General features: G+C 52.2%; 10 protein-coding genes across 10 annotated transcripts; 3 read left to right on the top strand and 7 right to left on the bottom strand.

Annotated features, from left to right (window-relative positions):
• Positions 1-779: 779 nt before the first annotated feature.
• Positions 780-1,375, bottom strand: BJX67DRAFT_376590 (c-type cytochrome; the record flags this gene model as incomplete). The annotated part of the gene is made up of 4 exons (XM_071031907.1): positions 780-804; positions 860-954; positions 1,016-1,174; positions 1,229-1,375. The coding sequence occupies 4 exons, from the start codon at positions 1,373-1,375 to the stop codon at positions 780-782; spliced, it is 426 nt and encodes a 141-aa protein (XP_070891781.1).
• Positions 1,376-2,323: 948 nt separating this feature from the next.
• On the top strand, positions 2,324-3,810 carry BJX67DRAFT_19009 (uncharacterized protein). The gene is made up of 2 exons (XM_071025323.1): positions 2,324-2,866; positions 2,969-3,810. The coding sequence occupies exons 1-2, from the start codon at positions 2,489-2,491 to the stop codon at positions 3,392-3,394; spliced, it is 804 nt and encodes a 267-aa protein (XP_070891782.1). The 5' UTR covers positions 2,324-2,488; the 3' UTR covers positions 3,395-3,810.
• On the bottom strand, positions 3,561-5,135 carry BJX67DRAFT_18985 (exosome non-catalytic core subunit RRP42). The gene is made up of 2 exons (XM_071025319.1): positions 4,410-5,135; positions 3,561-4,354 (listed from the first exon to the last, which is right to left on the bottom strand). The coding sequence occupies exons 1-2, from the start codon at positions 4,971-4,973 to the stop codon at positions 3,728-3,730; spliced, it is 1,191 nt and encodes a 396-aa protein (XP_070891783.1). The 5' UTR covers positions 4,974-5,135; the 3' UTR covers positions 3,561-3,727.
• Positions 5,136-6,048: 913 nt separating this feature from the next.
• On the bottom strand, positions 6,049-8,517 carry BJX67DRAFT_369313 (serine/threonine-protein kinase; the record flags this gene model as incomplete). Its single annotated transcript, XM_071030747.1, has 3 exons — positions 6,049-7,491; positions 7,545-8,288; positions 8,350-8,517. The coding sequence occupies 3 exons, from the start codon at positions 8,515-8,517 to the stop codon at positions 6,049-6,051; spliced, it is 2,355 nt and encodes a 784-aa protein (XP_070891784.1).
• Positions 8,518-10,137: 1,620 nt separating this feature from the next.
• Positions 10,138-10,947, bottom strand: BJX67DRAFT_19260 (uncharacterized protein). Its single transcript, XM_071025365.1, has one exon. It carries the CDS (start codon positions 10,861-10,863, stop codon positions 10,399-10,401), a length of 465 nt encoding a protein of 154 aa, XP_070891785.1. The 5' UTR covers positions 10,864-10,947; the 3' UTR covers positions 10,138-10,398.
• A 971-nt stretch (positions 10,948-11,918) lies between these two features.
• BJX67DRAFT_19052 (uncharacterized protein) lies at positions 11,919-12,679 on the bottom strand. The gene has a single exon (XM_071025324.1). The coding sequence runs from the start codon at positions 12,595-12,597 to the stop codon at positions 12,136-12,138; it is 462 nt and encodes a 153-aa protein (XP_070891786.1). The 5' UTR covers positions 12,598-12,679; the 3' UTR covers positions 11,919-12,135.
• A 1,488-nt stretch (positions 12,680-14,167) lies between these two features.
• Positions 14,168-15,700, top strand: BJX67DRAFT_340402 (uncharacterized protein). Its single transcript, XM_071027790.1, has 6 exons — positions 14,168-14,450; positions 14,522-14,548; positions 14,607-14,841; positions 14,905-15,012; positions 15,074-15,370; positions 15,424-15,700. Exons 1-6 carry the CDS (start codon positions 14,368-14,370, stop codon positions 15,526-15,528), a joined length of 855 nt encoding a protein of 284 aa, XP_070891787.1. The 5' UTR covers positions 14,168-14,367; the 3' UTR covers positions 15,529-15,700.
• Positions 15,701-16,063: 363 nt separating this feature from the next.
• BJX67DRAFT_19307 (uncharacterized protein) lies at positions 16,064-18,363 on the top strand. The gene is made up of 3 exons (XM_071025372.1): positions 16,064-16,940; positions 16,992-17,094; positions 17,145-18,363. Exons 1-3 carry the CDS (start codon positions 16,188-16,190, stop codon positions 18,242-18,244), a joined length of 1,956 nt encoding a protein of 651 aa, XP_070891788.1. The 5' UTR covers positions 16,064-16,187; the 3' UTR covers positions 18,245-18,363.
• BJX67DRAFT_19324 (OB-fold domain-containing protein) lies at positions 18,364-19,711 on the bottom strand. Its single transcript, XM_071025376.1, has 2 exons — positions 19,448-19,711; positions 18,364-19,228 (listed from the first exon to the last, which is right to left on the bottom strand). The coding sequence occupies exons 1-2, from the start codon at positions 19,602-19,604 to the stop codon at positions 18,483-18,485; spliced, it is 903 nt and encodes a 300-aa protein (XP_070891789.1). The 5' UTR covers positions 19,605-19,711; the 3' UTR covers positions 18,364-18,482.
• Positions 19,712-21,276: 1,565 nt separating this feature from the next.
• On the bottom strand, positions 21,277-27,532 carry sidD (nonribosomal peptide synthase SidD; the record flags this gene model as incomplete). The annotated part of the gene is made up of 2 exons (XM_071031908.1): positions 21,277-27,081; positions 27,131-27,532. The coding sequence occupies 2 exons, from the start codon at positions 27,530-27,532 to the stop codon at positions 21,277-21,279; spliced, it is 6,207 nt and encodes a 2,068-aa protein (XP_070891790.1).
• Between the last annotated feature and the right edge of the window lie 98 nt (positions 27,533-27,630).

Below are 27,630 nucleotides of genomic sequence, written 5' to 3' on the forward strand. Positions count from 1 at the left end.
AGAAGGCGGCTGGGCCAATGGGCGGGCCCTCGACGAGAGGGGGTCATGTGCCAGCAACGCTCAATGAACTGCAGCAATCTTTCGAAGTCGCAAGTCTGCTTGACCCAAAAGAACTCTTCTGATTTACGAATCAGAGTGCCGGGGATCGCCCTTGGGTCGCCTTTTGACTTTCTCCGGAGAAGGCAGGAGTCGTGCCTTGAGGAATCCTCTCGTCAGAGCCAATCGAGTCACCATCTTACGGCTGGCCTGCATCGATCGTCCCCCGGGCTGTCGGCTCATTATTGGGCAGCGAAGTCAAGCGACCGACCCGAGAAGAACGGGGTGTTGTCGCTCAGGCCTGATAAGATGTTGTTGCATGGTCCTTATCGATTCGAGTCCCGCAGGTGGCCGGTGGCAGGTGTCTCGACTCTCGAATCCAGGGTTGACTGATGCGCCTCGGCCACGTGATATACAGATCACGTGAATCTAATAGAGACATCTCTGTCGAAGGATGAGAGGAGACTCTTTTATTCATTGCGGCCGTGTGATCCGAAAGTTAACCATGATACACAAAAGCTGAAGAAAAACATGACCGTCAAGGGCGAAAGGGATCTGAGGGAATCAGATAGTACACAAGGACGGCGAAGGAAACATAATTCTATAATATCCACAATGTCCCGACGCAACAAAACCAGGTCTAAAGGTATAATATTACAGTGCCCGCCTGCTAGCTAGCCAACAACCCAGCGATCCTCCACAGGTGGGCTTTATTTTCTCGTCGTCGTCTAATATTGAAACATTTAAGCGGTGCTCTCCTTGAGGTAGCTGCAGGTATTCGTTAGCTTGGTAGTCGGACCATCAAACAGAAATGGGAGCATACGTGATGAGATCATTCCTCTCCTTGGTCTTCTTGAGACCACCGAAGGCCATCTTGGTACCGGGGATGAACTTCTTGGGGTTCTCAAGATATTTGAACTAAAACAAGAGCCTGTTAGCAACCCAAACCGACATTTGTAGATATAAAGTCGACACATACCAGGGTGTTCTCGTCCCAGGTCACATCGGCCTGTTTGTTGGCATCGGTGTAGGCGTAGCCCGCAGCCTGACCAGTCTTGCGGCCGAAGAGGCCGTGAAGGTTAGGGCCGACCTTGTGGCTGCCGCCGTTCTCGACAGTGTGGCACTGCTGGCAGCGGGTCTATTCCAATTAGCTGATTGTCCTCAACGCGCCGAAAGACCCAAGGGAACCCACCTCGAAGAGCTTAGCACCCTTGGCGGAGTCGCCTGGAGAGAACAGCTTGTTAGCGCTCTGTTTCGCCTTTGCCTTTTCCATTTCTTCCAGTTCGGCTTCGCGCATGTCAATGGTGGTGAGGAAACAGAAGGTGTCGAAGCTTGTCATGGCCGGTATGTGATTGCAATTGGAGAGATCCGAGTTCGCGTAATAGGAATCAGTGCTGCGCGAGACAGGCGATGGTTTAGTTTAGTAGCTTCGCTCGCGACTAAGCTGCTGGGGAGTGTAGGTTTGGTTGTGTTGTCGAGAAAGCGCCGCCTCGGAAGCTCTCGCAAAGCAGGATAACACACGTCCAGATATTTGACAAACTTCTGTCGTCCTCTTACCCCACCGCGCCCTCAGAGACATTGTAGAAGAGCATCCCATGAATGCCACGAACAGGCGACAACGCGACGCCACCAGAACAAAGAAACGAAATATTTGTCAAGGAGCGGGCTTACCGGGGGAATAGCTATCAGCACCCTTCTTAGGCATTGTAAATGATAACGGTAGAGAGGATTTAGAGGAAGCGGTAGCGTGAAGAAATAAAGTGGTATAGCAGAGAGACTCGTGGAGGATGGGTGTGAGAGACAATGGAAGAAAACTCAAGAAAGCTGGCCGAAGGGAAGAAAAATCCCTGGAGAGAATTTGAAGAGCTGGCCCCGTCCAGTCGCCCCGGGCTCTCCCGTGATCCAACTGCCAGCCAATCAGAAGCCAGATTATTCAACACAACGGGCGCCGCCGGGACAGCCCTCGGTCACCGCATTTGGAGGATCAAGAAAGCTGTCGAAAGCTACGAGACAACTTCAATGGCGTGTGTCTCCAACGGAATTGGTGTTAGAGAGTGCATAGTATGGTCCCCAACAGTCCCTTCTAGAGTTGTGCTAATTGAGAAGAGAGGTACAAGCATGATTCAGGCCTATGCCGTCATCCGATGATCTCATGCCAGCTCATCAACCAGTGAAACAAACACCGAAATCTGGATAATTACGGATAATTTTAGCAACTCCTGGGAAGAAGAAATCTGAGCGCTTCTCTCCGCCTTGTTCCGTTTTTCCCGCTCCTCCGGCGTTTCCCCGAGGTCGTCTGGTGCCTGACAGTTGAGTTCTTCTGCCTTCCTGCCTGAGGCAACGATCTGGTGTTATAATCACGTGATCGTGTCAAAAGTTGGATATCCTCAACTGAAAAGACAATCCAACTTCAACCGCACCGATTCCCACAGTCTCAAAACAGGACTTCAAAATGGCCCCTCAGGCAATCCCGCGATTCCTCCTCCCCCGAGGAGTCCCATCAACAAAAACCCTCCTCGCCCTCACCCACTCAACCCGCACAGCCAAACCCCCAGCCCCCAGTCGCTGCGCATCCTCGTCAACAAAAGGCAATGCGACATCGAAACAACGCACCCTCGCGCAACCGGATAAATTTCGACCCCCCTCGCACCCGGCGCGCCGCGTCGTGCAAACCAGAAACGGGAAGGTAGTCAATTACCCCGGTCCCCGGCTCAGCGAGAAGGAGGAGGCCGAACGGGCGACACGGCGGTACCCGAATATGTTCCCGCCTGAGGGGACGGTCATGTATAAGTTTTTGACGAGTCGGTGGATTCATATTTGGATTGCTATGGTATGGTATCTCCCTTTTTTTTTTTTTTTCGTGATTTGCTTTGCCCTGCTGGCGGGAGCTGGTGATGGTAGTGGTAGTGCAAGCTAACAGGTTAAAAAATAGGGCGTCCTAACAACCCTCGCGACGTTTACGTTCTCGACAAACTTCAAGCAATCGAGTCCCTATGCGCACTTGCTTCCGCCCTGGTCCGGCCTTCTCTCGCATCCGATTGATACGATTTCGCAGGCATTGTCTGTGTTCCGGATGCATGTCCAACATACTTCCATAGAGACCAGGGAGAAGAGGCTCCGGCGTGTTGAGGATGCGGAGAAGAGGAGGCAGTTCCGGGTTGCACATGGACTTGAGGAGCCTTCTGAGGCCGAGCTGAAGTCGAAGTCGAAGTCTGGGGCTGAGGGGGAGAGCGTTGGGGGTGTGGATGACCAGTCGCCTGTTGCTGTCGAGGTGCAGGTTCAGGGACAGGGGAATGGGGAGTATGTGGATTGGGAAGGGAAGAGGCGGCCTGTAAAAAAGTGGTTGGGAATTTGGTAATTCCCTAGACTCTCTGGAGAAGGGTGTGATGGTGCAGACTGGTATACAGACGAGTGGGAGGAATAAGATCTGTATAATAGATGGTCTCGTCTGGCCTTCTCATCTCATCTCATGTATTATTATTTGTATATACATGTTCGTGATCTCTGCCATATTCTAGCATCATGACGGACTCGTTAGCGAGAGTCGCATTTCACTTCGGCGGTGTTGATGCGGGCTGCTGTAAATAGCATCCAGGTACAACCGCACGCATTGTGATAACTGCTACCTGTAGCCCTGTCTCGGGGTCGAATCCGACGGGTATCAAGTCTAAGACAATTCCCACAGATCCCTTCATCCAACCTCGACTCCTTCAAGACCATCCAGTACCTCCTCGCCAACACCCCCCTTCTCTAACACCATCTTGATCATCTTTGCAATCGTCGCCCTCTTCACACCGCCGCGCCGCGGCCTCCAGACTCCCGGAACCTCTTCCTCACCGGTCGACGGATTGACGATGACAGACTCTTCCGCAGCAGTCGTGGAACCCAGCGTAGCCACATTCTCCGAGTTCGGCACGCCAGGCTGCGTCAGCCGAGACGGGGGATCGATCGTGCGGATGGAAAGCAATTTCAATCGATCAAAGTCGGTATCATACGTAACTGAGATTGCGAGCACGGCGTCCGCAACAGCAATCTCTTCGCGGCTGGGGTCGAAGATGATATTCTCCGCTACGGAGACGACGAGAAGTGTTACAGGTGGTCGGACTTTATGGACGGAGATGGAACCGGGGATGGAGGAGTGTTTTGTGGATTTGACCCGTGGGTACAGGTATTCGGCGGCGTTCCAGTCATCATCGAAGAACGGATCTTCTTCGCCTTTTGATTTCAGCTTGGGGAGTTTCGTCGCGAGAAGGGCGAGATGTGTCGTGAGAGATAAGAGGGGGAGTGGATATGATAGCGGTTGCGAAAGCAGTAGGACCTGTGCAGTTTATCTCAGCAAACATACTCAAACAACAAGATAAATAGAGACTCACATCAATATACAGCCTCCAATGCCACCGCCGATTAATCACAAGCCGCCCCTTCAACCCCCCCACCATGCCACCCTCACCACCCCCCGAAACAGACTCCACCAACGGCTCCCTCATCATCTCCGCCAAAAACACCGGGAGGGCATCATCATCCCGAAATCCGGGGATCTCAATAGCCATCTGCACCCAAGATCCCTGCCCGGACCCCGAAACCGACCCCTGCTTCGAACCCCCATTATTTCCGCCGCCCCTGTCGTCGTTCCCCGCTGCTGCATAGTCCTGCTGCTCTGCTGTGCTGAGCGCTTGGATGCCAAGAGCCGTTCTCTCGACCTCGGCCTTTACGCCGACGATGGCCTGTGTCCCGTCCGCAAATCCAACGCGCGCGCTGCCGTTTGTTCCGGGGAGGATATCTGTTTCTGCTGCGAGAGGGCGGAATTGGGTTGGTGAGCGGCCGTCCGGGCGGATTGGGGTTCCGGGAAGGGAGAGCGAGGTGTAGAGATATGAGAGTTCGGCGGGGGAGAGGTGAGGGGTCTGGGAGGCAGAGGAGGCTTGCCGTTGGGCGGCCATTGGGATATTATTGGCTGTGTCAGGCAGATATTCTGGGAGGATCGAATATCGGTTGTAGGCTTTGAAAGGGGAGATTCAATCGGCGTGGGGATAGGTAGTCTTCATGAGCTTAGAAGGCAGAATACAGCTTATCCCCGGCAAATTCAGGGAATGAAGGGTTTCATTCTGAGCGTTTCGCTCATTAATTGCGAAGCAACAGTTCTGATGGAGACGGACAATCGTTGTTCCGAGCCGGTCTTTCGTGCTCCACCGACTTGGACGAAGACCAAGGAATCCCACATTCTTATTTTCTTGTTGGAAACTGAAGAATACAACGTTGAGGTTTGAGAATTAGATTAGTGATTTTGGTGGGTTCGCTGGATATATATGACAGTCCCTCCGCTGCAGAGAGGCGCACTATATTACAATATTGCTCAGGGTCAATGTGACCACCCGTGGTCACGGAGCATGATCGAAAGTTGTACACATGTGAAAGGAAATCTTTTGAGTGTTGATGCCGCATCACCCATGAAAAAAGCATGAGAAAAGAGAGAGATGAGGGCTGCAGGTAGGAAGCGAGGGTAAGTGAGAGGGGACAAAGGAAAAGAGGCTCGAGGTAGAGATCAGGATTGGGGGGCGAGGTACATCTGTATATAAGGGAACGAAAGAACCCAGCGACTCGCGCGGGTGCGCCAAATGGTGTCAATATGGAACATATGATCGAATGGAATCAGGAGGGAAAGAACAAGCGGTGTGCCGAGAACGATGTGCGAGGCCGACAGTATCTATAAAAGGCCTTTGGGGTATGAAGACAAGAAAACCAACGAATGAGAGAACCCTGGGCTAGTCCGTGCCCTATAGAAACAGGAGGGGAATAGGACAAATGTTAAAAGATGAGAAAAGAAACAGAACATAAGGGGATTTTGAGAAAACGACGAACTGACACCGTAACCCATACGCCTTGCTCACCGTGTGAGCTGTACAACCACAAAATATCCTCTTTCGACTAGGTATACACGATATTGCTAAAAGTTGCCACGTAGATTGGCGCCACATGCTCCCGACATCCCGCATTATATTCTGGTTGGGACATGAATTACCTGTAGGTAGAGCCAGTCAGGAATTTTGTGGAGGCTGGGTTCATCCAGTCGTAATCCTCATATGGCGGTGTAGGCCATTGGCGGGTTGAACTGGAAGGATCGGATTTTTCGTCCAAAAGAGGCAGGCGCCGGTTTGGGGTAGCGTCCATAGTACCGAAAGATACGCCATTGCACTTGGCTGACGGTGAAGGGGTGGGGTATGGGCTCGGCAAGGGGTGGGAGTTCTCGTTCGCCACGGGACGACTGTAGTTAGATGATGTGTCCGACATCTGTGCCTGTGCTAGGCGCTTAGCAGCCCGACTTGCCGAATGGAGAACTTCATCTAGAAGCTCATCCTCTTCTTCAGGGGTCTCATAGCGGTGGACCGGGTGGATAGGCAATTGCAGTGCACGTCGTGTTCGGCTCGATATCGGCCCGCCATTACTACTGGTCGAAGCTGGGCTGTCTCCCATTGAACGAACGGAACCCTGTGGCATAGACTGGCGTTTCGAGGAGTCAGCTGGTGAGGCAATGCTAACGGGGACGTTTCCCAAAGCCGTCGAGTCAAGTGAATACTTGACGCCTTGAAGTGCCTTGTCCAATTCCGACAGATCGGAATTCTGCTTCGCATCGCCCACGTTGGCTGAGTCCAAAGCTAGTGACGAGCGGTTTGACCATGGCATGCAGCCCGCGCTAGCCTCAATATCATCATTCGCAACGTTCGTTTGATTTCGGCCGGATAACCGGCGCGCGCGTTTGCGAAGATGAGAAAAGAAGCTCTCCTTTTGGGTAGTAGACGCAGTGCTGTTGTTTCCGATACCATTGAGAGCTCTCTCCGCCTCTTGTCGGTGAATATCAGCATAGTGATTGCCATGGGAGTTGACCGAAAGTTGGCGTCCGATCTTCTTGCTCGCTTTGAGCCCATTAGCGTTGCCGGAATCTCCATGAACGGGGGGGTTGGCTTGCGCGGTAACTGCGTTAGATAGTGGAGAGACGGGCCGGATTGAGGGGAGAATTGGCATTGGAGCCCCGTGCGCCCAAGTAGCGCGCTTGTTGGCAGCCTGCTTAGCCTTCACACCTTGTGACTCTGGATTTGATTCGTATGAGATAAGAGTTGGCTTGGGAGCTTGGTCGTGTTCCAAAGCGGGAGCGGGGCTTTCGGACCTCCCGATCAACGACCTTCTGAACCACGATGATTTGGAAGAAAGAGTAGGGGAATCATAGGTTTCCTTCGTGGGGGATTTGACGCTCTTTTCGGATTGCTTGCGCCCGAGTAACCGGGCGGTAGATGATCGTGGTCTTAGGGGATCCACCGCGTCGGCGAAGTAATCGTGGTTCATTGCCTGTGACGAGGTAGGTCGGTTCTTGGGATCCCACATTAGGCACCATGTCACGAAGTGACTGAGACCAGCCGGCCACTGAGGGGCAGGCAGAATGCTCTCCATCGAATGCGGAGCCATCTTATCACTAGTCAGCTGAGATACTGAAAAGAGTCATTATCAACATAACATACCTTTGGGAACGTGAAGCCTAATTTTTGTGCAAGACGAGACCCATCTCTCCATTCACCACCACCAAGCTTCGCGCCGGACTTACTGTACCAATTTCCCGGACTCCCCATGATTTCGCAGATACGCCATACTTGATCGACCTCGTTCCCGCCAGGGAACAGGGGCTTAAGAGTGGCAATCTCGACGGCCATAGCACCAACAGCCCACATATCAACGGGCGCAGAGTATTCACCCGCACGCAACAGTACCTCCGGAGCGCGGTACCATCTTGTGGAAACATATGTGGTATATGGGAGCTTAGAGTGGGTCTCGCGTGCAAGCCCAAAGTCGGCAATCTTCACAGTGTAGGTGGGAGGAGTAGAAGGAGGAGTGACAAGAGTAGAGTAGCGGCTGAAAGTGGAGTCATTGGGGGCGGATGTAGAGACTAGGATATTTTCCGGTTTAATGTCGCGGTGGAAGAAGTGGTGTGTATGGACGTGGTCGAGACCTGACAGGATCTGGAAGAGAATGCTCTTGACGTGCTTCCCATCCAGGTACTTGTGATCCCGCGCCTTCATCAATTGATAAAGGTTGCCATCCATGTACTCCATAGCGATGTGCAGTTTGCGGGTGAGTGGGTCGAGGAAAATGTCCAGGGCGGGGACGAGGTGAGGATGAGAAGGGAGGGTTCGCAAGAAGATGACCTCCCGGAGTTCCAAACACGGTGCTAACGATTCGAACGTCTTCTTCATCGTCTTGATCGCAACCTGTTTGTTGAGCGGGTGAGTATTTTGAAATTCAGAAATCGGATAGAATACTGGGCCGTACCAGAGTTCCGCGCCGAGCAACGTTCGAGCCAGCGGTCCGTACACGTGCTACTGCGACACTACCAAAACTCCCATCGCCAACCTCTCTCAGCAACTCAAACCGATCCGAAAGACTCGCCATTGATGTGGGAGCAAGTCCCCGTGAGGGATGCTCATAGGTAACAGTCATCTTGTCTCTCCTTTCTCTTCTGCCAGCAGATTGCCTAAGAAGAGTTCCGAAGACTGGGAGCTGTAATATGAGTTAGTCAGGCGAGCTTCGCAATTGATGCAGCCGACTCACCTTGATAGTACGGATGATTTGCAAGATTATACAGACTCTCCCAATGAATAGAGGAAGTGATCAACGAAACCCCGTCTTCATCATCTGGATTCAAGCGGTATCAAGCTTGCGGAGGATGAGATTGTGGTCTCTGCCCATCGATGAATAGAGATTACTGAAGGAGGGCCTGTTCGACGAGGGACTTTAAGAAGACCAGAAAGAGGAGGGAAAGGGGGGCAGTCACGGAGGTCCAAGGATGGAAGCAGAGGGGAGAAAGAGGAGTGTCTGGAAACAAGATGGAAGACCCGAAAGAGCGGACGTGACCGATTGGAAAGAGAGGAGCGGGCCCAGTAATCGTCGCAGAGGGAACCACTATACGAAGGGGGTTTGGTGGACTTTTGGGGGGAGCAGAAGGGAGAAAGCCCCTGACGCGGTGACAGCTTTGCAAGCCCGGAAGAACAGTCCAAACTCCAAAGCGGTAGCGTGGAGACGAAAAAGAGGCGGTCGACAACAGTGGAGGAGTCGGTGATGTCGATCACAGTAAGGAAGAGAAAGGGAAAAATAGAAAAAAACCAAAAACAATTCAGGTGGTTTCCAGAGGGGTTGAGGTGTGTGTCCAGGAGACACAACCTAAGCTGCTGACAGCGGAGAGCAGAGGGGGGTGAAAAAGCAAGTTTCTGGCAGTCAAGGCGAGTCTGATGACACGGACAACAAGAAATGGGAGCAGGGAGAGAGCGTCGAGGAAAAAGAGAACGAGGAGAGATTTGGGGAAAGGAAGAAATCAAGATCAAAATAAAGAGAGCGACAGTTGCAATAAAACAGAGGAAAGAAATGTTTTGATGATGATGATAATTCTTCTGAAGGAGCGACAAGACGCGAGTGGTTGAAAGCAGAGGGCGAGAGCAACGCGAAAAACAGTTTCTCAACTCCCGTTGTCGTTCGTGTTCTTGAGCCTGGAGTCCAACTGATTTTAGCACCGAAACTAACTCTGACTACAGGATTTTAGGCCGACTCAGGGACGTGAAGAAAGACGTTATTCGACGCGGCCCAGACTGGGAATAACGTCCACAGGCTACCGCTGGCCCCAATGCCCTCCCGTCAATTCCCGCTGAAAATATCCTCCGCGTCTCTTCCGTGTACTGAAAATTGCAGGTCGACATTGACAATCAGAGGGGAACCGGACATAATTCCCAGAGCCACAATCAGAGGATGACAAAGGCCAGGATGAGAGCCTGGGGCGCTCCTGCAAGTATTACTGGTGCTAAATATAATGGCAGCAGCTGGACGTTCCAAGTCGAGGAAGGGGAAGCTCCACAGGCGCCCATGGAAATGAAAAGGACGGGGTCTGTTACCAAATTACCGTATCGAGCAGAGCTTCAAGCTCCAATTTCTTTCTTTCTTTCTTTTTTTTTTGAACATGATGAGCTTCGGCAATTGCATTATTGATTAAAATTTAGAGTCTGCCACGAGAAACAGTCTCACTGTCTGTCAGAAGTACAATCGCGACCTGGGTCTTCATCACCTGATGAACCGATCATCTGGCTTTTCTCTCGATATGTCATGCCACGAGTTGAGTGGGAGGATTTCTTTGTCCCAGGTCGAACCCCGAAATTTCAGAACGCTTCCTGCGCCGCTTGGGACAGCCTGATACAGCACCCGTTTGATCTGAAATTCAGCGAGGGGGCGAAGTGCGTGATTTCATCAATCCAATGTAATCAGAGACCGTCGGGGAAAATTCAAGGCTTCCTGACAGGCCGACAAGATCCAATCCTTGGGGAGTGGCTGTTGGTCTCAATTTTCACGACCGCCAATGGCAGAAAGGTGAGGGGAAGCTGAGAGAAAGCTGAGAGAAAGCCGCGCATTCGAAGAGAGATTGTGAACCGAGTTTTCAAAAACCCCAGGGCTTGGTTGTGCAAAGCCCTGTTGAGTAGAGTTCCACATCTTGGCCGAGCCTCGAATAATTGAGAGTTGTGCCCGATTCTTCAAACACCAGGGAGGAGTGATTGTCCAAACGCCAGTGACAGCATGACATGTGTGCACCGCCTGGAGACAGTGGTTCCCTCCACACCTCTTCTTCGAGACTTCCGTCTCCATCCTCGCTGACGATGTGTCACGTTTGTGGATCAATACAGATAGTTCATGCGTGATTATCTGCATCACGACTGACGTGGTGAATAAGCTCGCATCTGCCGGATCGGTCAGGGAGGCTTGACCCGCGATAATCGCACAAGACTGAGTGGCTCGCCCAGAGTGCATCGATCAGACAGGATTCCCGAATGGGCAATTCAAGCGCTCGCCACAGCGGAGCCTCCCTCTCGAAAAGACAATCTTCGCGCTCTCCTTAAGGGAAAGAGAAGGTAATAATACTTCGGACTTATCTTGGTTCACTGTCACATCTGAGGGTGCGCATTTTTCTCATACCCGCCCACCCCCAACCCGCTGTTGTAAGTGCAACGTCAAGTGATCGATATGACCTGTCCACACAAAACCCAGCCGAGCAAGGAGGTGAAGGGCTCTCTGTTTGTTCTACTTATCAGCCTTCACAATGTGATATCGGATGTTCAAACAAGCCCATCAATCGACGAAATCACCCCAATTCGACACAGGTACTTTGCCCTGATGCGACATGAAAGTCCGGATCTGCCGATGAAGCTCTCCGAATGGACTATTTCCTGATAATGATATCTGCTCACGAATCATCGGCTTGCCTCAGACAGCTACAGGGGGAAGCTGGAGAAGAGAATGCAGTTGTTCCTTTTCTCGGCCGCCTCAAGCATGCCCCCGAGCATGAAACGGAAGAAGCAAAGCAGTGCTCTTGATTCTTAAAAAGCCGATACCATGGTGCATCTCTTTGATGGACGGCGACGGGACAGTCAACAACATCGTCCCTGGCCATAGGGGCGTTGGCGTCGCACGCCATGCAAGAGAAAGAATCTCAATGTTCCCAATCCACCCACTACTCGCATCGTCGAGAGACGCAGTTCGCCTCAAAGGAACAGGAAATTCGTGGTTTGTCTCCTGATACATCCGTCCGTTCGACTCAGGACCTTTGGGTGAACTGGTGATCGACGGCAGTAATCGCCGCGGAAAAAGCAAAGAAAAGAGGAGCTCCAAACAGAACAAGGCATGGTACTTTTCTGCATTCTCTTATTTGTGAAAGAATTGACGCTGGTCTTGCCACTGATTCTTTCGTCAGGGCGCGATCCTGGCGCTGGACTGGATGCTTGCAAGAACCTCCAATTTTCGATTGTTTGGGTGATCATTTCGGGACGGCCCCTGTTCCAAGTTCCTCTCAACGGAAGTGAACGGCTTTCGTTGTTAGTCGACTGTTAGCGTCGGGTGTTCCTGAAGAGAACCACAGGCACAATTTCACTTGTTGCAATTGCCCAAACAGCGATGAGAACAACAAATCAAATCTCCCTCAAATGAAAGCTGGGTCCCTGAATTGTGCCTGCCTGTCCTCCAGTCGCATTGAGCAGTTCTCAGTCGCTCAGTCGGGCACCAGCGCAGCAGAAAAATCCAGCAGTCTCATTTGTTCCGATGGGGGTTTCCTGCCCAACTTTCCAGGGAGACCAGACTCGCTGGAGCCTTTGATCGTCTGACTGGTTGGTGATTGGCGTTTCCAGGTTCCGCGCTGCTGGGAAGTGGGAACGCGCGAGGGATGGATGAGTTTTGCGCCAGCGGATTTCGTGGGCCCGTTGACTGCGGTCGGCCGGGGAATGCGGATTGCTCTCCACTCGGCGCAGGCCCGTCCCTGTTAGCGCTTCCGGGAATCCACCCATGGGCCTGCTCCAAAATCGTTCCTGTGTTGGGAAGGTGCATCACCAGCCTGGAGCTCACGTCCATCGACTGTGTCGCCTGAGCGATCATCTTGAGTGTCCGACGAAAAGACTCGCTGGGTGGGCTCACTCTCCCAATAATTTCACCAAGTGCGACCAACTCGCCAGAAGTAGAGACCCTTGGCGGTTTGCTCTGTCGATTCCGACTCATTATTATTCCAGAAGGATTTCCGGGCTCCAACGGGAATAATGAGCAAGAACCAGTACCCACAGTGCTGGGACTCCTCCCACCTGTCACCAGCCGACCCCGGCTCCTGGAATTTGGTTAAAATGAACAGTGAACGACTGATGAAAAAAAAAAAAAAAAGACCACGATCATGCTCTCGAGTACACAGCCCTCTCGTGGAATTGACCGCCCTCTGTCACTGTGTTGGAGGTTGGAAGGTTTTCTCCCGTCAACGAAGTCTTTGGAACGGACCGTTGGAGGCTGTCTGTCATGGACGATCTCTCCCCAGCACATCCCTGCAAACCACAGCCTTTTCCACTGGCAGAACAACGGCAAGATGGCGTGGAGCGGAATTGGAGCCGAAGCTGCGATTCCGGATTTCTTGCTGATCTGCGTTGTTCTTCTCCGTTCAGCCGCCCCTGTGGCGGCGCCTGATGCAAGATAATCAAGATTCCCATATATTAATCTCCGAAGGCAATGTCCATGTTTGCTGGGCTGTGGGCTCGAAAAAATCAACAGGACGGCCAAATCAGTGGACCGTATCTTTCTTTGCAGCCCGGCCTGGGTGCGAGCATTAGCCCCATTCTTGCTTCAGAGGTTCGACGACTTCTCAAGCTCCTGACTGCAGGAGTGAGGATCAGGGGAACCAGCTGCTGCACCTTCCCGTCCCAAGGTGACCGACTGCACGTCAGATCTGCATCCATGTTGGGATCATGTCGGAATTCTGTGCCCCTCCCTTTCGCAGGACCCAGCGAATGGTCTGTGAGTTAAACCCTGAGCCTGCGGCGCCTGGGGCGCGCTTTTGAGGATCTTGACAGAGAGCGAATGTTCTGTAATCGTCATCGCGCTACCATCATCCGCTTGGCCTCAAGAGATGGGTGCCATATTTGTGCCATTCCCTCAGTATCGGCTGTCGTTCAGCTGGGATATACTCTACAGTTTCCAGTATCAATTCCGAGCGTATGCCTTGAAGGGCCGAATGTTATCCGAGGGTAATACGACGAACTTGGCCCTTTTTGCACCCTGGTGAGTCTAAGGACTGCAAGTCAATTCTGAACCATCGCTGACCAAAACAGTGTGGAGGAGAGCCCTCTCTTTGTTCTAGAATATGAAAAGTCTTAGAAAAAAAGAGTCAGAGCAGAAATATCCTCGCTTTTGCCTTCATTAGAGTTTTGATTCTAAACGTGAGACACCGAGATCTCCAGATTGTGAGCAGAACCCTGACTGTCTGGCAACCTCCATGACATCGAACACCAGAATTCTTTTTAATCCAGACTGCTGTGGCTGAGACAACACGTCAGACGGGATGAGGGAGCTGATTGAGGTCTACGTTTCTCTTGTTATTGTTGCGGTAAGGCTTTAAGAGGAGGCCGGTTCCTCATTGCTACAGGCCGTTTGCCGGGCCTCCTTTCTTTTCCCTTCTCTTCAGCAGTCTTAAGTGTTCTTGTTTGCTCACAAACCTCTTTCTTTAACAGTCTGGTATCTTCTGTGGATTAGGTTGACTCATTCACATCCCCTGTAACTCCATTCACCAGAATCAAGTCTGTCTCTCGGTGTTGGTCTGGATTGGCAACAAAAAGTTGCGTGACGACTGGAATAGGACCCGCATACTGTATAAAGCACTGCCCAGGTGTCTGTTGTGTTCTGCTCTTTCCCTTTATTTCTTCTCTCAGACCCCCTCTTCCTGAAGCAAACACATCTAATTTCCTTGCGTTCTTTCTCGAAGTCCATCCATCCATAGCTTCCCATACCAAGATGAATCGTCGAATCTCTGCCAGCAAATCCTCGGGTGCTCGCAACGCCTACTGCGGGGGGTACAGCGAGTCACTTAAGCGTCAGTGAGTAGCCGAAGCTTTTGATCTTTCTTTCTTATTCTTCACATAAGCTAATGGATTCTTCTTTTCCCAAGGGTCGAAAGCGTTAACCTGCCGAGCACGTGAGTGGAGTGCATCCGCCAGCGAATCCCCAGGATGGTCGTCCCTAACGAAGAACAGGATCATATGCAAGATATGTAAGAAGCGCCGCATCCCTGGAAGCTTCTCCAAGAGACAGTTGGAAATCTTCCGTCATGCCGTTGTGACTCAGGGAGATCGAGCTCTCCGGGCTGGCCAAGCTACCTGCCGCAGCTGCACCGGCGAGCAGACCATGGAACTCAAGTGTCTCATGTGTGATAAAACCAAAGCACTATACGAGTTCGCAAACAATCAGCGGCGTGAGCACGAGAATGCGGTATGGGCTTAATTCCCCCAACCCTTAGCGGCTTTCCTCCGCTAACACAGCTTGTCTTGATAGCGCTGCCTGAGCTGTGTCCAAGGACACGCTGACGCAGAACCTGTCGTCGATGAGAACAAGCTGCTCCCCGAGAATGAGTTTTCCACCACACAGGGAACCGTGACTGCGGTGAGTCTGGCAGCGCCAGCCTTTCCCGGCGAAGCGTCCCCATATATTTACGTTTCACTAGAGTCACGCGGGCAATTCGATTGCGGATTCGACGAGGCTACTTACCCTCACCGAAGCGCCCGGCCAGACCGGCTCGGCTTTCGCTGACGACAAGACTACGGCTGCGCAGAGCATCGGAGGAGACGGGTATCACGAACCTGAGCGCCTCGATGCGAACAATTCCCGTGCCCAAGCAAACCTCGGCGCGAGTGACGCACTGTCTGTCCATAATGATTGGCAGTCGTGGGGCGTTGTTGGCTCAAAGGCACCTAGCAGCGTGCGTTCTGGCGGAAGGGAGAAGAAGTTTGCGAAGATTCCTGTAAGTCTCCGGCCACAGAACAGCTTGAGGTACGAGATGCTGACTGCGAACAGGCGTACAAGGGAGAAACCCAGAATGACACAGCTCTCCACGCGGCAGAGTTTACTGGACATACTGTTCCATCCGACGATGAGGAGGACGAGGAGTGGACGCTCTAGACTCTGTGAGCGCGAAATACCTTCCGTGCTCCGATTAGCTGCTGAGTGAAATGTCACTGAAGCAAACCATGGTTCTCATGTTTCTTTTGTTCCAAGACTGGTGACGTTCCTACGTTTAGATTTAGATGCAACAACTAGGTAGTTTTTAGCAATCCGAAATTGTTCTTGAGAAGCAAGTAGGATCCTCTTCTGCAGAGCGAAAATGATGCTTCCTGCAGCCGAACCCCCCGCGGCTGGTCTTACTCGCAGTCGGGCGCAGTGACGTATGATCGATCGTCTGTGCCTCCAACGGTCGCGGCTGAAAGAACCATCTCCTCCACTTGGACTTGCTCCTCGTCGCTGCCTTGGTGCAAGTGCTCAGGCTCCTTTTTCTCTCTCTTCCAGGCCTTTGTTCCGCTCTCGACCGCATAAGAGAAGCTTTTCCCAGAGCAACGTGAAAGAACGGCCGTCACAGGGGGGAACTCTTCACGTCGCCTGCTGCCCCTCCCTGCCTCGACTGCTTTGTCCGCCACTTGTCCTCGCTCACAAACCCCATCAAGCGCACAAAGCTCTTTCTTGATCTCTTCGTTATTGTTCCATTATCTTTCCCGCTTGATACCCGCCCTTGCAAAGACAGATCTTGAATGATCATTCAGTGAATTGTGTTCCAGCGAGTCCTGATGGCTTACGATGCCTTTCAGCATGGTTCGAGTCCTTACGGGCAACCAGATAATGCCGCGCAGATAAATCCGACGGAGGGTCACCCATCATCCTTCGACCCTCCATATCCGTATCAAGCAACTACCGATCAAATCAATATGCCTCAGCCGCAAGTTCCCCCGGCTCCCGCCCCTCCGCAGGGTTATTATCCGGAGCCACCGCGCGAGCAAACCTCCTGGCCCCCGCCGCCCCCTCCTTCCCAACCAGGGCGAATTAATGAAGCAGTGAGTTCGGCAGTTGGAAGCCATGGCTCTTCTTCATATATATCTCCGGAACTCGTAGCGCAGGTCACCGCGAACGTGCTTCAGCAGCTCAGCCTAGCCAACAACCAGCAGCAGCCACAGTCAATGCCACCACCACCACAATGGGGGACGCCCCAGCCATACCAAAACCCCGGCTCGCCGCATACGCCGGTCATCTCTCACACCACATCTCCTCCCCCTCCCGCCACATACCAACCGCCTCCTCCGCAACCCGAGTTCTCGAGTGCGGCCCATCTACAGCCCAGGCCGAGCCCCACTCCTCCCCAGGATAGAAGGGAGTCACCTACTAGCCAAGTCAGCGATCATAGTCGGGGAGCGGAAATCCGTCCGAAGGTTCAGAGAGGCGACACCTTCCTCACACCTTTGGAGAAGATCTGGGGAAAGCTTTTTGAGGATGGGAAACCAACCGAACGTCTAGGTCAGTTTTTGCGGGGAGTTGCAACGCACTTAGTAAGTCGAGTCGAGATATTGTAGTATTTCTCCCAAGCTAACTTCAAGTAGATCGAGAATTATCCTCCTGGAAATACCCTCGTGGTTGTCCCGGAGAAGTTGCAGAAGTTCTACGCAGATACCAACATTCCATCAGATCCCTACCCGTGGCAAGGTGAGGGCCTTTCTTCTACTCGATTTTGCCATGCTAAATTGATTCCTTAGATATTTTCGACGATCGTACCTCCTCGATATCAAGACTCTTCCGTGAGGTCGAAGCAGAACATCACCTCGTCCAGGTCAAGCTGAACGAGAGACCCGATATTCCTGGCCTCACCCCTCGCGGGTTTGAAGTATGGGCGACCTTGATGATTCAAGCACATCCAGACAAGGAATACGAACGCCTGCAGAAAGCCGTGTTGAATATGCCAATCAGCAATCCAGACAACAGAAAGGAGAGGTTCCCGAAAGAGATCCCCCGGCGACTATTTCCAGAAACGCCCAATCTTCGTTTACGCGAAGAAGTCGACCAATATATCATGAAACACTGTGGCGTAGACCTGCCCCCGATCACGGACGAAGAGATCAAAAAGGTCGCTTCTCAGCGTCATAAGTCGTCTGCAAGCCCCAATTTTTCAGCCGCTCCTGAGTCCAACCACTCGATGAATGACCGGGAGAGGAAGCCATACCAGCCACCATCGGCAGAGGCCGCCATTGACGATGATGACGAAGAGGAGCAGTCCCCGCCGGCAATCGAACGGAAAAGGAAACCTTATAGTGCTCAGCCCGGTGGAGGAAAGGTCTATGACGGACCAAGTTCGCCTATACACCGGCATGCAAATTCATTCTCCACAAGTAGTGGCATCAGGGACAACCGGCCAGCGGCGAATCGCGACTCACCTCCGTACCGTAACGGGTCGAGAGGACCTGGACGCTCACGGGCAGGTACGGCAACACGATCACGGAGCCACTCGCGCGGATTTCATCCCGGGCACGAATACAGACACTCAGAGGGCGACCTCCTGAACAGTCCAAGAAACCCTGGAACAACCTCGAGTGGAGACTATTACCACAATCCGCCATCTTCTTCAAACATCCCAAGTGACCTCCTCGAGCAATATCGGGAGCTAGACCGAAGTGCCGAAGACCAGAGACTGTACGAGCAGCTCCGTGAACGCGAGAAGGAGCGCGAGAAGAGCAAATACCACGACAGTCTTCCCTCGCGGTCCAGCTGGGCAGGCGAGGAAGATTACTATCGGGGCTTGCTTGGGGGCCAAGGAGGCGGGCCAAGTGGCTCGGGATACGACTACAAGAGTTACCGATAAAGGTTTTTTTATTTCGGATCGAAATACTTTCGCTATCTGTACATCTACCCTTGCTTGTACTTACTGTCGCTCGTTTCTCTCTCATTTTCAGCTTTGGATCTGATAGCGTTGCTTCGACTCATGATTGACGAGAAACGGCCAACATCTGAGATGTTCTTGTTATCATTTGGTGTATACAACATTCGTCCTGCTACCTCAATGCAGGTAATCATATATCGATATATATAATTCTTTTTGGTCAAAGAGCCTTTTTACTACGCCTGCTCTCGAGGCGCCGCATAAGCTCAACCCCAGCCTCGCTGGCACGCCTCGCTTCTTTCTTCCTGATCGCCTCCTCCCGCTCCCACAGCTTCTCAATATTCCTTGTGTCTCTCTCCTCCCTCTCGACCCGCCTCCTCTTCCTTCTCCTCGCCTTCTCCTGATCCTCCTCAACTTTCTTCCCTACCTCATCTCCCTCCAGGCGAAGAGCTGCAATATCCTCCTCCCCCACAAACCAAGGCACAGAAAGTACCTCAACCAGGAATCGGCACCGCGCCTCGACAAAGCGCATCTCAGCGTTCGTATCAGGGACGGTAAAGAACCGCTCGAGGTGAACCTGCATCGTCGAGCGAAAGACCGACAGCGTGCCTTTGATCTGGAAAAGCCTACCGGGCTGGAGCGGCGTGATGTCGATGGGCGTGTGCGTCGTTGACGTTACGTGGAATTCTTTTCGCAGGCCATCCCCATCGCTACCATCAACATTATCACGATCAACATTACCGCGGGTACTCGTAGTTCCGACGGGAACCGTAGCAGATGATGTGAATGTCGACGAAGCCGAAGCAGAAGCCGAATCCCTCTTCAGAGTCACAACATCGACCGTCGCCCCGGAACTATCATCGATTGTGATAATCGTCCGCCGCGGCACATCTGCCCGCGCAACAATAATCCCGACCAAATTGACGAATCGAATCGGGTGGTTCTTGTAGAAGAACAGCCCTTGATCTGCACTCGTCGCTCGTTAGTTCACCTCGTTCAGGCAAAGGGAGAAAAAAAAACAAGTAAAAGAAAGCAGCCCGATAACGCCGACTAATCCAGAATCAAGCCCAGTCCACAACAAGGCAGACCAAACAAACAAAGAAAAGAGAAAAGGGGACAGGGGAGAGAAGCGAGGCGCCACGCAAGGCGGACAAGACAAGACAAGACAAGTCAAGAAAGGCGTACCTCCAAACTCCACCCGTCTCATCAACCGATGGATATCCGACGCGCCCATCTTCACCCAGGTAAAATGGGTCGGGGAGGCCTTGAAGCAGAAGGCTGGGTAGAAGGTGAGGTTGCGCGTGTCATCATCATTATGAGCGGTCGGGTCGTTCGGTGCCATGCGATGAAATCCGCGGAGGGAGTGGGTTCATTTTTGCATCTGGTTTTTTCCCTCCAAGAGAGAGTGTGTGTCAGAGATCAGGGTTTTGAGGCGGTTGTTGTTGGGTGGTGCGCCTTCGGCGGAACCCAGAGATGAGGCGGATTTCCCAGTTGGGAGGGATGGTCATGTGACCGTTCCTTGCAGGTCAACCTTTCGAGGGAGGGACATCGGGTACTCCGAGGAGGGTGTGATGGGCTCCTGCTTTCACTATTATGTCTGATAATATGTCGAAGCTGTGTTGGATAATTCTAACGCTTTGCTCATATATAAGGTTTCGACGGTCACTGAGCCATGCATTATATATTTCCAAAAAGCCAGCAACAACCGCTGCGTAAGGATACTGAAAGGTGAACTTTATGAGTTGTCACTGAGAAACGATCCGTTATGGAGTCGACAATCGGTCTTCTGAAGATATATTGTTTGTCTGGCACAAAATGGCCACGGCTTTTACTTGGTCCCACCAAATACCGCTCACCACAGAGATGCCCAAATTGTTTTTCACATGGAAGACCTCGACATACATCGTCCTCCTCCCGCGTCGAGCTGACAAGTAAGATTATCGTCCAAAATTCCGTTGTGCGGGCCACTCCTTACGTTTCATCCGCCACCAAAGCGAGGACTTCCGTCACACAATCTTATCAGATCCTGGAACTCTATTTTAGCGCGCTTACTAGCTGTATTTATTTACTGGACCCACTCAGACCGCTGTAACTCCGATACAGGCACATACCACAGGCATCTTTGTCGTATTTCGAGCATTGACACCAAGGCTGTACACAGCAGATTCCCTGAGTGATGGAATTATAGAAAAAACAGATCTATCGAGAAAACCAAAGATGAGAGAACCAAGCACACGACGCTACAACAGAAGTCGCCGATAAACCTAAGCCGTCCTCTCCTCTCAAGCAATGTTGGCTCTGCCCTTAGTCCAGCTCAGATCCCCCGTTTGCAGTTGACATTTCGCTGGAAAGTGCACCTTCCAATCCTCGCTGAACCCGAGTCGCTCCTGCCATGTGGGTATCCCACGCGTAAGACGCACCTTCCATCTCCCGAATGTTTCTATACACCCCCTAAATGGGAAGGAACGACCAGCACCTAGGTCCACCCGGACCCGTGGACCCGTGGACATTGAACTCGCCTTCCCAACTGGGTAGTCGGGCCTTCTCAAATTTTCTAATTTTTGTGTTGTTCTTTCCCTGCCCACTTTTGTTGTTTACGACGGAAGAGGAAGCTGTAGGCCTACACCTGCACTTGCACCCGCCGCGCACTCCCACATGCCAGGCCTGCGTCGCGCTTTTCCCGTCGACCAGGGTCGTTCCTTCCCGATTGGTGCGGGGGAGGCTCTCTCTGCGGGATTCGGTGAGGGTTAGTATCATTAGTATCCCATTCATACTTTATAGTACTCGGAGTAGTACTGGGATCTACGAAGCTTGTAGAGTTCAAGTTACTTAGGGTTATGATAAGTATGAAAGGGAGGGGGGGCCAACTTATATAAGATAAAAGCCAAACTTCAACGCAATGTAGAACATATATACGAGTATAGTATGTCTGTGTTTCAGAAGACGATGGCTCTCTCAAGAACAAAATTATATACTCAACCTATGGTAACGCCTCCAAGACTCAAGTCCAAGAACTACGAACCCAAAACCAAAACCTCTCGGGCGCCCCTAACCAGCTCCTCCGCGGTATTCACCAACTGGTCGAGCACCTCGTCCACGAACGGAACATCCCTCTCGCTCCCCACAACACCGAAGTGCAATCGCCCCCCCCGAACAAACGAAACAACCTTGACAGGATACGCGGCGTCACCGTGCGGATTTGCAATATCAACTTTACACTCCTCGCCGACAAATGACATGGTATCGAAGTCTTCGTGGTCCTGGTGGTGGACCATCGAGTCGAAGTATGCCTCCGCAGGCCACTGCGTACAGTGCTTCGATATGCGGTCGAAGCCGAGGAAGTCGTGCGCTGCAGAGGATGCAGATTGGGACTGCACGAAGTGGAGTAGGTCCGTGGGTGTCCAGGTGCTCTGGAAGGGAATCCGCACGGGTGTGATCTGGTAGGTGGGACCAACGATGTTTTCCGTGTTGTCGATGTGTTCGAGGATGCGACCCGATGTGACGCTGCCGAAGGCTATGTCCGTCTTTCTGAGGCGACGAGCGAGGAGCACGGCCCAGGCTGCTGTGAGTAGAGAGGCTGTGGTAATTTCCTCAAATGGTTGAGCAGCTGTGCTGGCTTGTTTGGAGTGGAAGACGCCTTGGTCGGATGGATTGTGGGGAGATTTGCCAGGGAGGATGGAGAGGGTGGAATCGGCGAGGAGGTTACGCCAGTAAGTGATAGCCTTGGCTTCGGCTGTTTTATCGTGAATTTGAGATATGTAGGAGGGGAAGTGTTCGTAGTTTTCGATTGTGTGACCTGTGTAAAGGGTTTCCAGGTCGCGGAGTAGACGGGGAAGCGAGATGCCGTCGTATTGGGCGTGGGACAGGCGGAGGACGAGGGAGTGTTGACCGTCTGTAATATTCTCAACGTGGAAGAATCTGAGTAACGGTGAGCCGAGCTCGAAGATTGATTCAATGTCTGTTGTGCAGAGCTGCGCGACGTATTGCTCAAGGTCCTGGTCTGTTTGTTGTTTGGTGATGGGAGTTTCCAGTGTTTCCAACACCACCTGTAGAAATCTCGAATCGTGTTCGATGAAGACGGTACGCAGAATGTCATGGGTCTTGACGAGATTATTGCATGCGAGTAGCAGCTTCTCTCCATCAATGTTCTTGTCGAAGTACAGCATTGTGTACTGGATTGAGGTTCGCGGCGCGCTGACAGTCGCTCTGACGTCGAGCGCCTGGGAATCTGTAACCGGGCATACATCTCGGATTGACCAACTGGAATCCGACAACTTCGGTTGAACTGTTTCGGACAGGAATGTTTCTAGGTCTAGAGCGCTGCCCAGCGTCGAGAATGGCTTGTAGGCCTCCTTCTTCTTTGGCACTTCGCCCACTCTGAGCATTTTGGCTGCGTCGCCGAGGCGCATGTGTTGGAAGATATCTGCAACTGACAAGCTATGCGCTTGCGCACGAAGGCTCGAGACTAATTTCATGGCCAGGACAGAATCACCACCGAGGCGGAAGAAGTTGTCGTCCACGTCGATTCGTCGCGGATCGATTCTCAGAACGTTGGCCCATGCAGCTTGCAGGATACTTTCGTTTGCTGTCAGCTTTGTTTGGGCGCTGACGTTCTTCCACACCTCCTCGAAGCCTTCACGCAGTCGAGAGAAGACTTGTCGGGGAACCTTAGATGCGATCTGGTTTAGCAAATTGTGGTCAATTTCTTCCGACTTATTCGGAACGTGGTCGACGACGATGTACGTAGAAGGCGCCATGTATGCTGGGAGGTTGTCTCGGATGAACTTGTCCAACTTCTTCAGTGCTAGGGCAAGCTCGATTGAGATAACGGCACTGATGCTTGTCTGGGAGCCTTCAATACCAAGCGGCTCAGACATGAGTTTGACCTTATTGCCTTCAGAAGACTGTTCCTCGACAAAGATGACCAATTCTGGCTCTTCCCATGGCGCCTGAGGTACAGCTGCTGCCGCGATTACTGTAGGTGGGAGTTGGCGTTTGAGATGAGCCTCGAGATCCGCGATATCGACGGCATGTCCTTGAACCCCCACAAAATTCTCCTTTCGGCCAAATAGAACCAAGGTTCCATCCTCTCGTAATTGGACCATGTCTCCTGTGGACTGTACTTTGCCCGCCCGACCAGGAAAGCTGGAGCTTCCGGCTACGAGCCAGGCTGGCGACTCAACAGTCTCGCCCGATAGTAAAGCGCCTTCAAGCCAGAGCTCGCCGATACAGCCGATAGGCGATAATCTAGATGGGTTTCGCGGATCGCAAACCCAGGGAACAACAGCAGGAGGGTAGATTGACCCTTGCTTCAAGCTCGCATCTGCACGGGGTTTCCCAGACTCGTCTAACGACAATGGGGACGTTTTGTTCCACCGCCAGATCTGATTCAATTCTGCCTCGGGCAAGCATGAAATTTCACTGATTCTCTGAGAAGTGTCCTTGCTCAACTGCACGCAAGTTGTCTCTACCTGCGCAAGAATCCGTTCCATCTGTGCAACTTCGACCAAGCTGGTATCGAAACTGGCGCAGATTCTGAAGCCGCCCTTTCGAATACCGCATCCTAGCATAACTGGATACGGGTTGAAATGCAGCGCCTCTCGAACAACATCTCCTACCTCAAATCCGAGCTCACTACCGACAAACACTGGTTCTGGCTGGATGACCAAGCCTGTACCGGTTTCACATGCATGCTGAGCATCGTGGCTGACTTTTCGGATGTTCTGCATCCCCATGTGTTGGTAAGGTATCCGGGTTAACATGGCTTGCTGTACGCTCTGTAGGTAAGCTTCTACGGAGCTGGTTCGGTGGACATGTACTCGGACAGGTACCGTTGCGATCAACGGCCCGATAATGCCTTCAACCCCAGGCAAAACGATGTCACGACCCATGACAGTCTCGCCAAACACGATATCATCGCTTCCCGTGTATTGAGAGGCCACCAATGACCACGCGCCCCGAATCAATGTTGCCATCGTGAAAGGCGAACCAGCACTCATCTCAAGCTCTACCTGGCGCTCAACCATGCCATCTGGAGTCGGCAAGTAGTCTCGAGTTGGTAGGCGCGGGAATTGGGGTCCAACAGCGCCTCTCAGCTCGCGCCTCCAGAACTCCTGCATTGAGGTTTGATCTGTGTCGTGCACGTATCTGACGAATTCCCTCATCTGCGACTGCAGCTCAATAGGCTGGTTCTTTAGAGCATTGGTGACTTTTTGTAGTACTATGGGCTCCGACCATCCATCATAGACCACATGGTGAATGGTCCAGACCATATGTCGCTTGCCGTCATCGCTTTCAATAATTGCATACCGAGCGAGGCTTTGGCCTAGTTCCATTTTCTCGTTCCGATCGTCTTCCAGATACTGGCCCAAGTCGGTAGAATGCTTCCAGGGAATGCCCTCTTTTAAAATGATTTGTTGAAGGCCAGGCTCTGAAAGTTGGGCAATGCGAGTGCGCAAAATAGGGCTCGCCGCGACGACGCCTTCCCATGCCCTTTTCCAAGAGTCAAGATCGATGTGTGGGGGGATTGATGAGACTCTCTGAGCAACGTACGCAACCACGGCTTTGAGCGAGAATGTGAACAGCGACTCCTGCGTTGGGGTGCATGGATAAATGTCTTCGATGGCGGTCGGCTCTGTTCCACAAGCATGTGCGGCTTCAAGAGTGGCGCTGTCGACTGTCTGGGCTATCATTGAGAACGGGGGTGTTTCATTTCGTACTTCGGAGTTGCAGACTTGAACGACGCTGGCCATCTCTGACAGTATGGGGTTATTAAAAGTGTTAGCGACGGTGATCTCCATGCCATGAGCCCTAGAGATGGACACAAGTTTCATAGCCATGACAGAGTCACCACCCAGTGCAAAGAAGTTGTCATTGGGCTGGATAGTTTCTGGATCACGCTTCAACGTCTCACCCCATGCTTTCCGCATGCGTTGCTCAGGCTCACTCAGTTCCCTGATGCTGTTGCTGTTGCTGCTCGAGCCTTGATCCACCTGCCTCAAATCTACCTTAGTGCCGAACTCCCTTAAGCGTTTACGGTCAGTTTTGCCCGAGATCAGGACAGGCATATAATTAACCGGTATATATGCGGTTGGAACCATATATCGGGGCAACACCTTCGCCACCTCTGCGTCGGCATTGGACAGCGCCTTGCGTAGGTCTTCCGGAAATTCTTGCGACTGAAGATCTGGAATATCCTGTTTCTTAGTAGACTGGACCGCAACGAACGCGACCAACGTAGGTTGGCCTCCAGATTCCTTGGGCACAATCACCTCAGCAATGACACTGACGTCGGAGGGCAGCTTGGCCCTGAGCTGACTTTCAATCTCACCGAGCTCAACACGCTGTCCCCGCAATTTGACTTGAGTATCCTTTCGTCCAACGAATACAATGCCGCCAGAGCCGTCGGGGTCGTATTTTCCAAGGTCTCCAGTCTTGTAAAGACGCCCACGACGGCCACTAAAACTTTTGTGACCGGTCACAAGCCATTTTGGATCCTCGATAAAAGCGGCTGCCGTCTTTTCGGGGTCGTTGAGATATCCCTGTCCGACAATCGGACCTTCGACAAGCAATTCGCCTACAGCACCGACTGGAACTAGCGATTCGTGGTCATTCGGGTCTGTGATCCATATGGCCGCTCCATTGCCCTTCCCTATGGAGATATAGTCTCTACCAGTAGCAGCATCTCCGTTCACCGTGCATCCTATTGTGCATTCGCAAGGACCGTATCCGATAATTATCCTTGCGAGTTTACCCCAGACCGTACAGTCTCTTGCTGAGACGGCCTCTCCTCCTAGGCCAAAACCCTCAAGCGATGCGATAACGTCTGGGTCGAGAATCCGTCCGACTGATGGGGTAAGGCCGGCATAATTGACTCTCATGTTGCGTATCACTCCGTTGATGTCGTTCATTCGGTTCTCGTCTGAGGGTATGCAAAGGCAACCGCCGTTTCCTAGAGTCAAAAGCATACTGTCGATACTGACGTCGAACGCGTAGGACGCAAAATCAAGGACCCTGGAATTCTCTGTGTAGCCCACCTCCTTCGCGCGGGGAATGGCACTACTGGTGTAAGTTTCGTGAGAGAGTTTGACTCCTTTCGGTGACCCCGTGCTGCCAGAAGTGAAAATCATATACATCAGAGCGGATGAAGGCACCGGACTTAGGTTCCTAAGGGGCTCCAATTTCGAGGGGTCAGCGAAGGTGTCAGATTCCACGACAAATGGTTCCCTGTCGGGCATGATCAATGTTGACAAGTCGCGTTGCTTGCGGGACGACAGCATCATCTTCGCGTCCACCTGGTGTGCCATGTTTTGAAGTCGTGCAAGCGGAAGTGTTGGGTCCATAAGGACGAAAGTCGCCCCTGATTTCATTACTGCAAGTACTGCGACACTTGTCCATCTCGACTTCTCAAAGCATACAGGGAGGACATCATGTAGCCTGACCCCCAATTCTTTGAGTAAAGAGGCGACGAGCGTGGAATATCTATCGACCTGTGCGTATGTTAAGCTGCCATCCCAAGAGCAAATTGCCTCTTTATCTGGGGACTTGTGAGCTCGTTCTGTGACCATCTCATGCATGCAGAATTTGTAGGTTGGAGGTAGAAGGTGGTTCCAGCCCCATATACTGTCTAAGTCGTATTCTGTAGGTCGGAGGTAGAAGTTTTGGATGAGAAAGTGGGAGTTCGCAATGCACAACTTGACAACGTCGACCAGTGTCTCGATATGCCGTGTCACAGTGTATGGCAGTACATTTTCGGTTTGCCACAAGGAGCGGATTTCGAGGCGCGGATGATCAAAGCGTACTTCAAGGTGGATCGCACCCTTTGCTCGTCAGTAAGAGACCAGAAAGCAATCAGTCACCCTGACTCACTTCATCCTTAGCTTCAGAGGTTTGCGATAGAGAGCCTGTGCTGAGGAGGAGGGACGTAGGATGTGACTCAGCACCTTTTTGAATTGGCGCAAATGTCGCGAGGTAGTTTGCGATTGCTGTTGCTGCTTCTTCAACGCTGGTTTCCAATCCTATCTTTGGTTTGTCTAACGAGAGAGATCTCTTCGTGAGCTCTGGCTGATTCCCATACGCCCATTCGTAGCTGATCTGACTGCCCTCCCTCGTCCGCAAGAGAGCAATGAGCCATGACAGAAGCAGTACTTCCTCTTTCAAGCCTGTAGGAGTTGTCTGATCGGGTGCAAGTCCGAGGATTGTGTAGGGTCTGAAGTCCTCTGCATTGGGTTTACCTTGGTCGAGAAATTCCTCGACTTGGATGGACCCCATATTACGAGAGCCCAGCTCTCCTGGCCGTCAGGTCTGTTAATTCCCAGGCTCTTTTGCATCAAATGAAGTGACAAAATCGGTGAGACCGCCTGTTATAA

The sequence above is a fragment of the Aspergillus lucknowensis genome, assembly GCF_044049455.1.
Source record: "Aspergillus lucknowensis strain CBS 449.75 chromosome Unknown BJX67scaffold_1, whole genome shotgun sequence".
Taxonomy (NCBI): Eukaryota; Fungi; Ascomycota; class Eurotiomycetes; order Eurotiales; family Aspergillaceae; genus Aspergillus; species Aspergillus lucknowensis.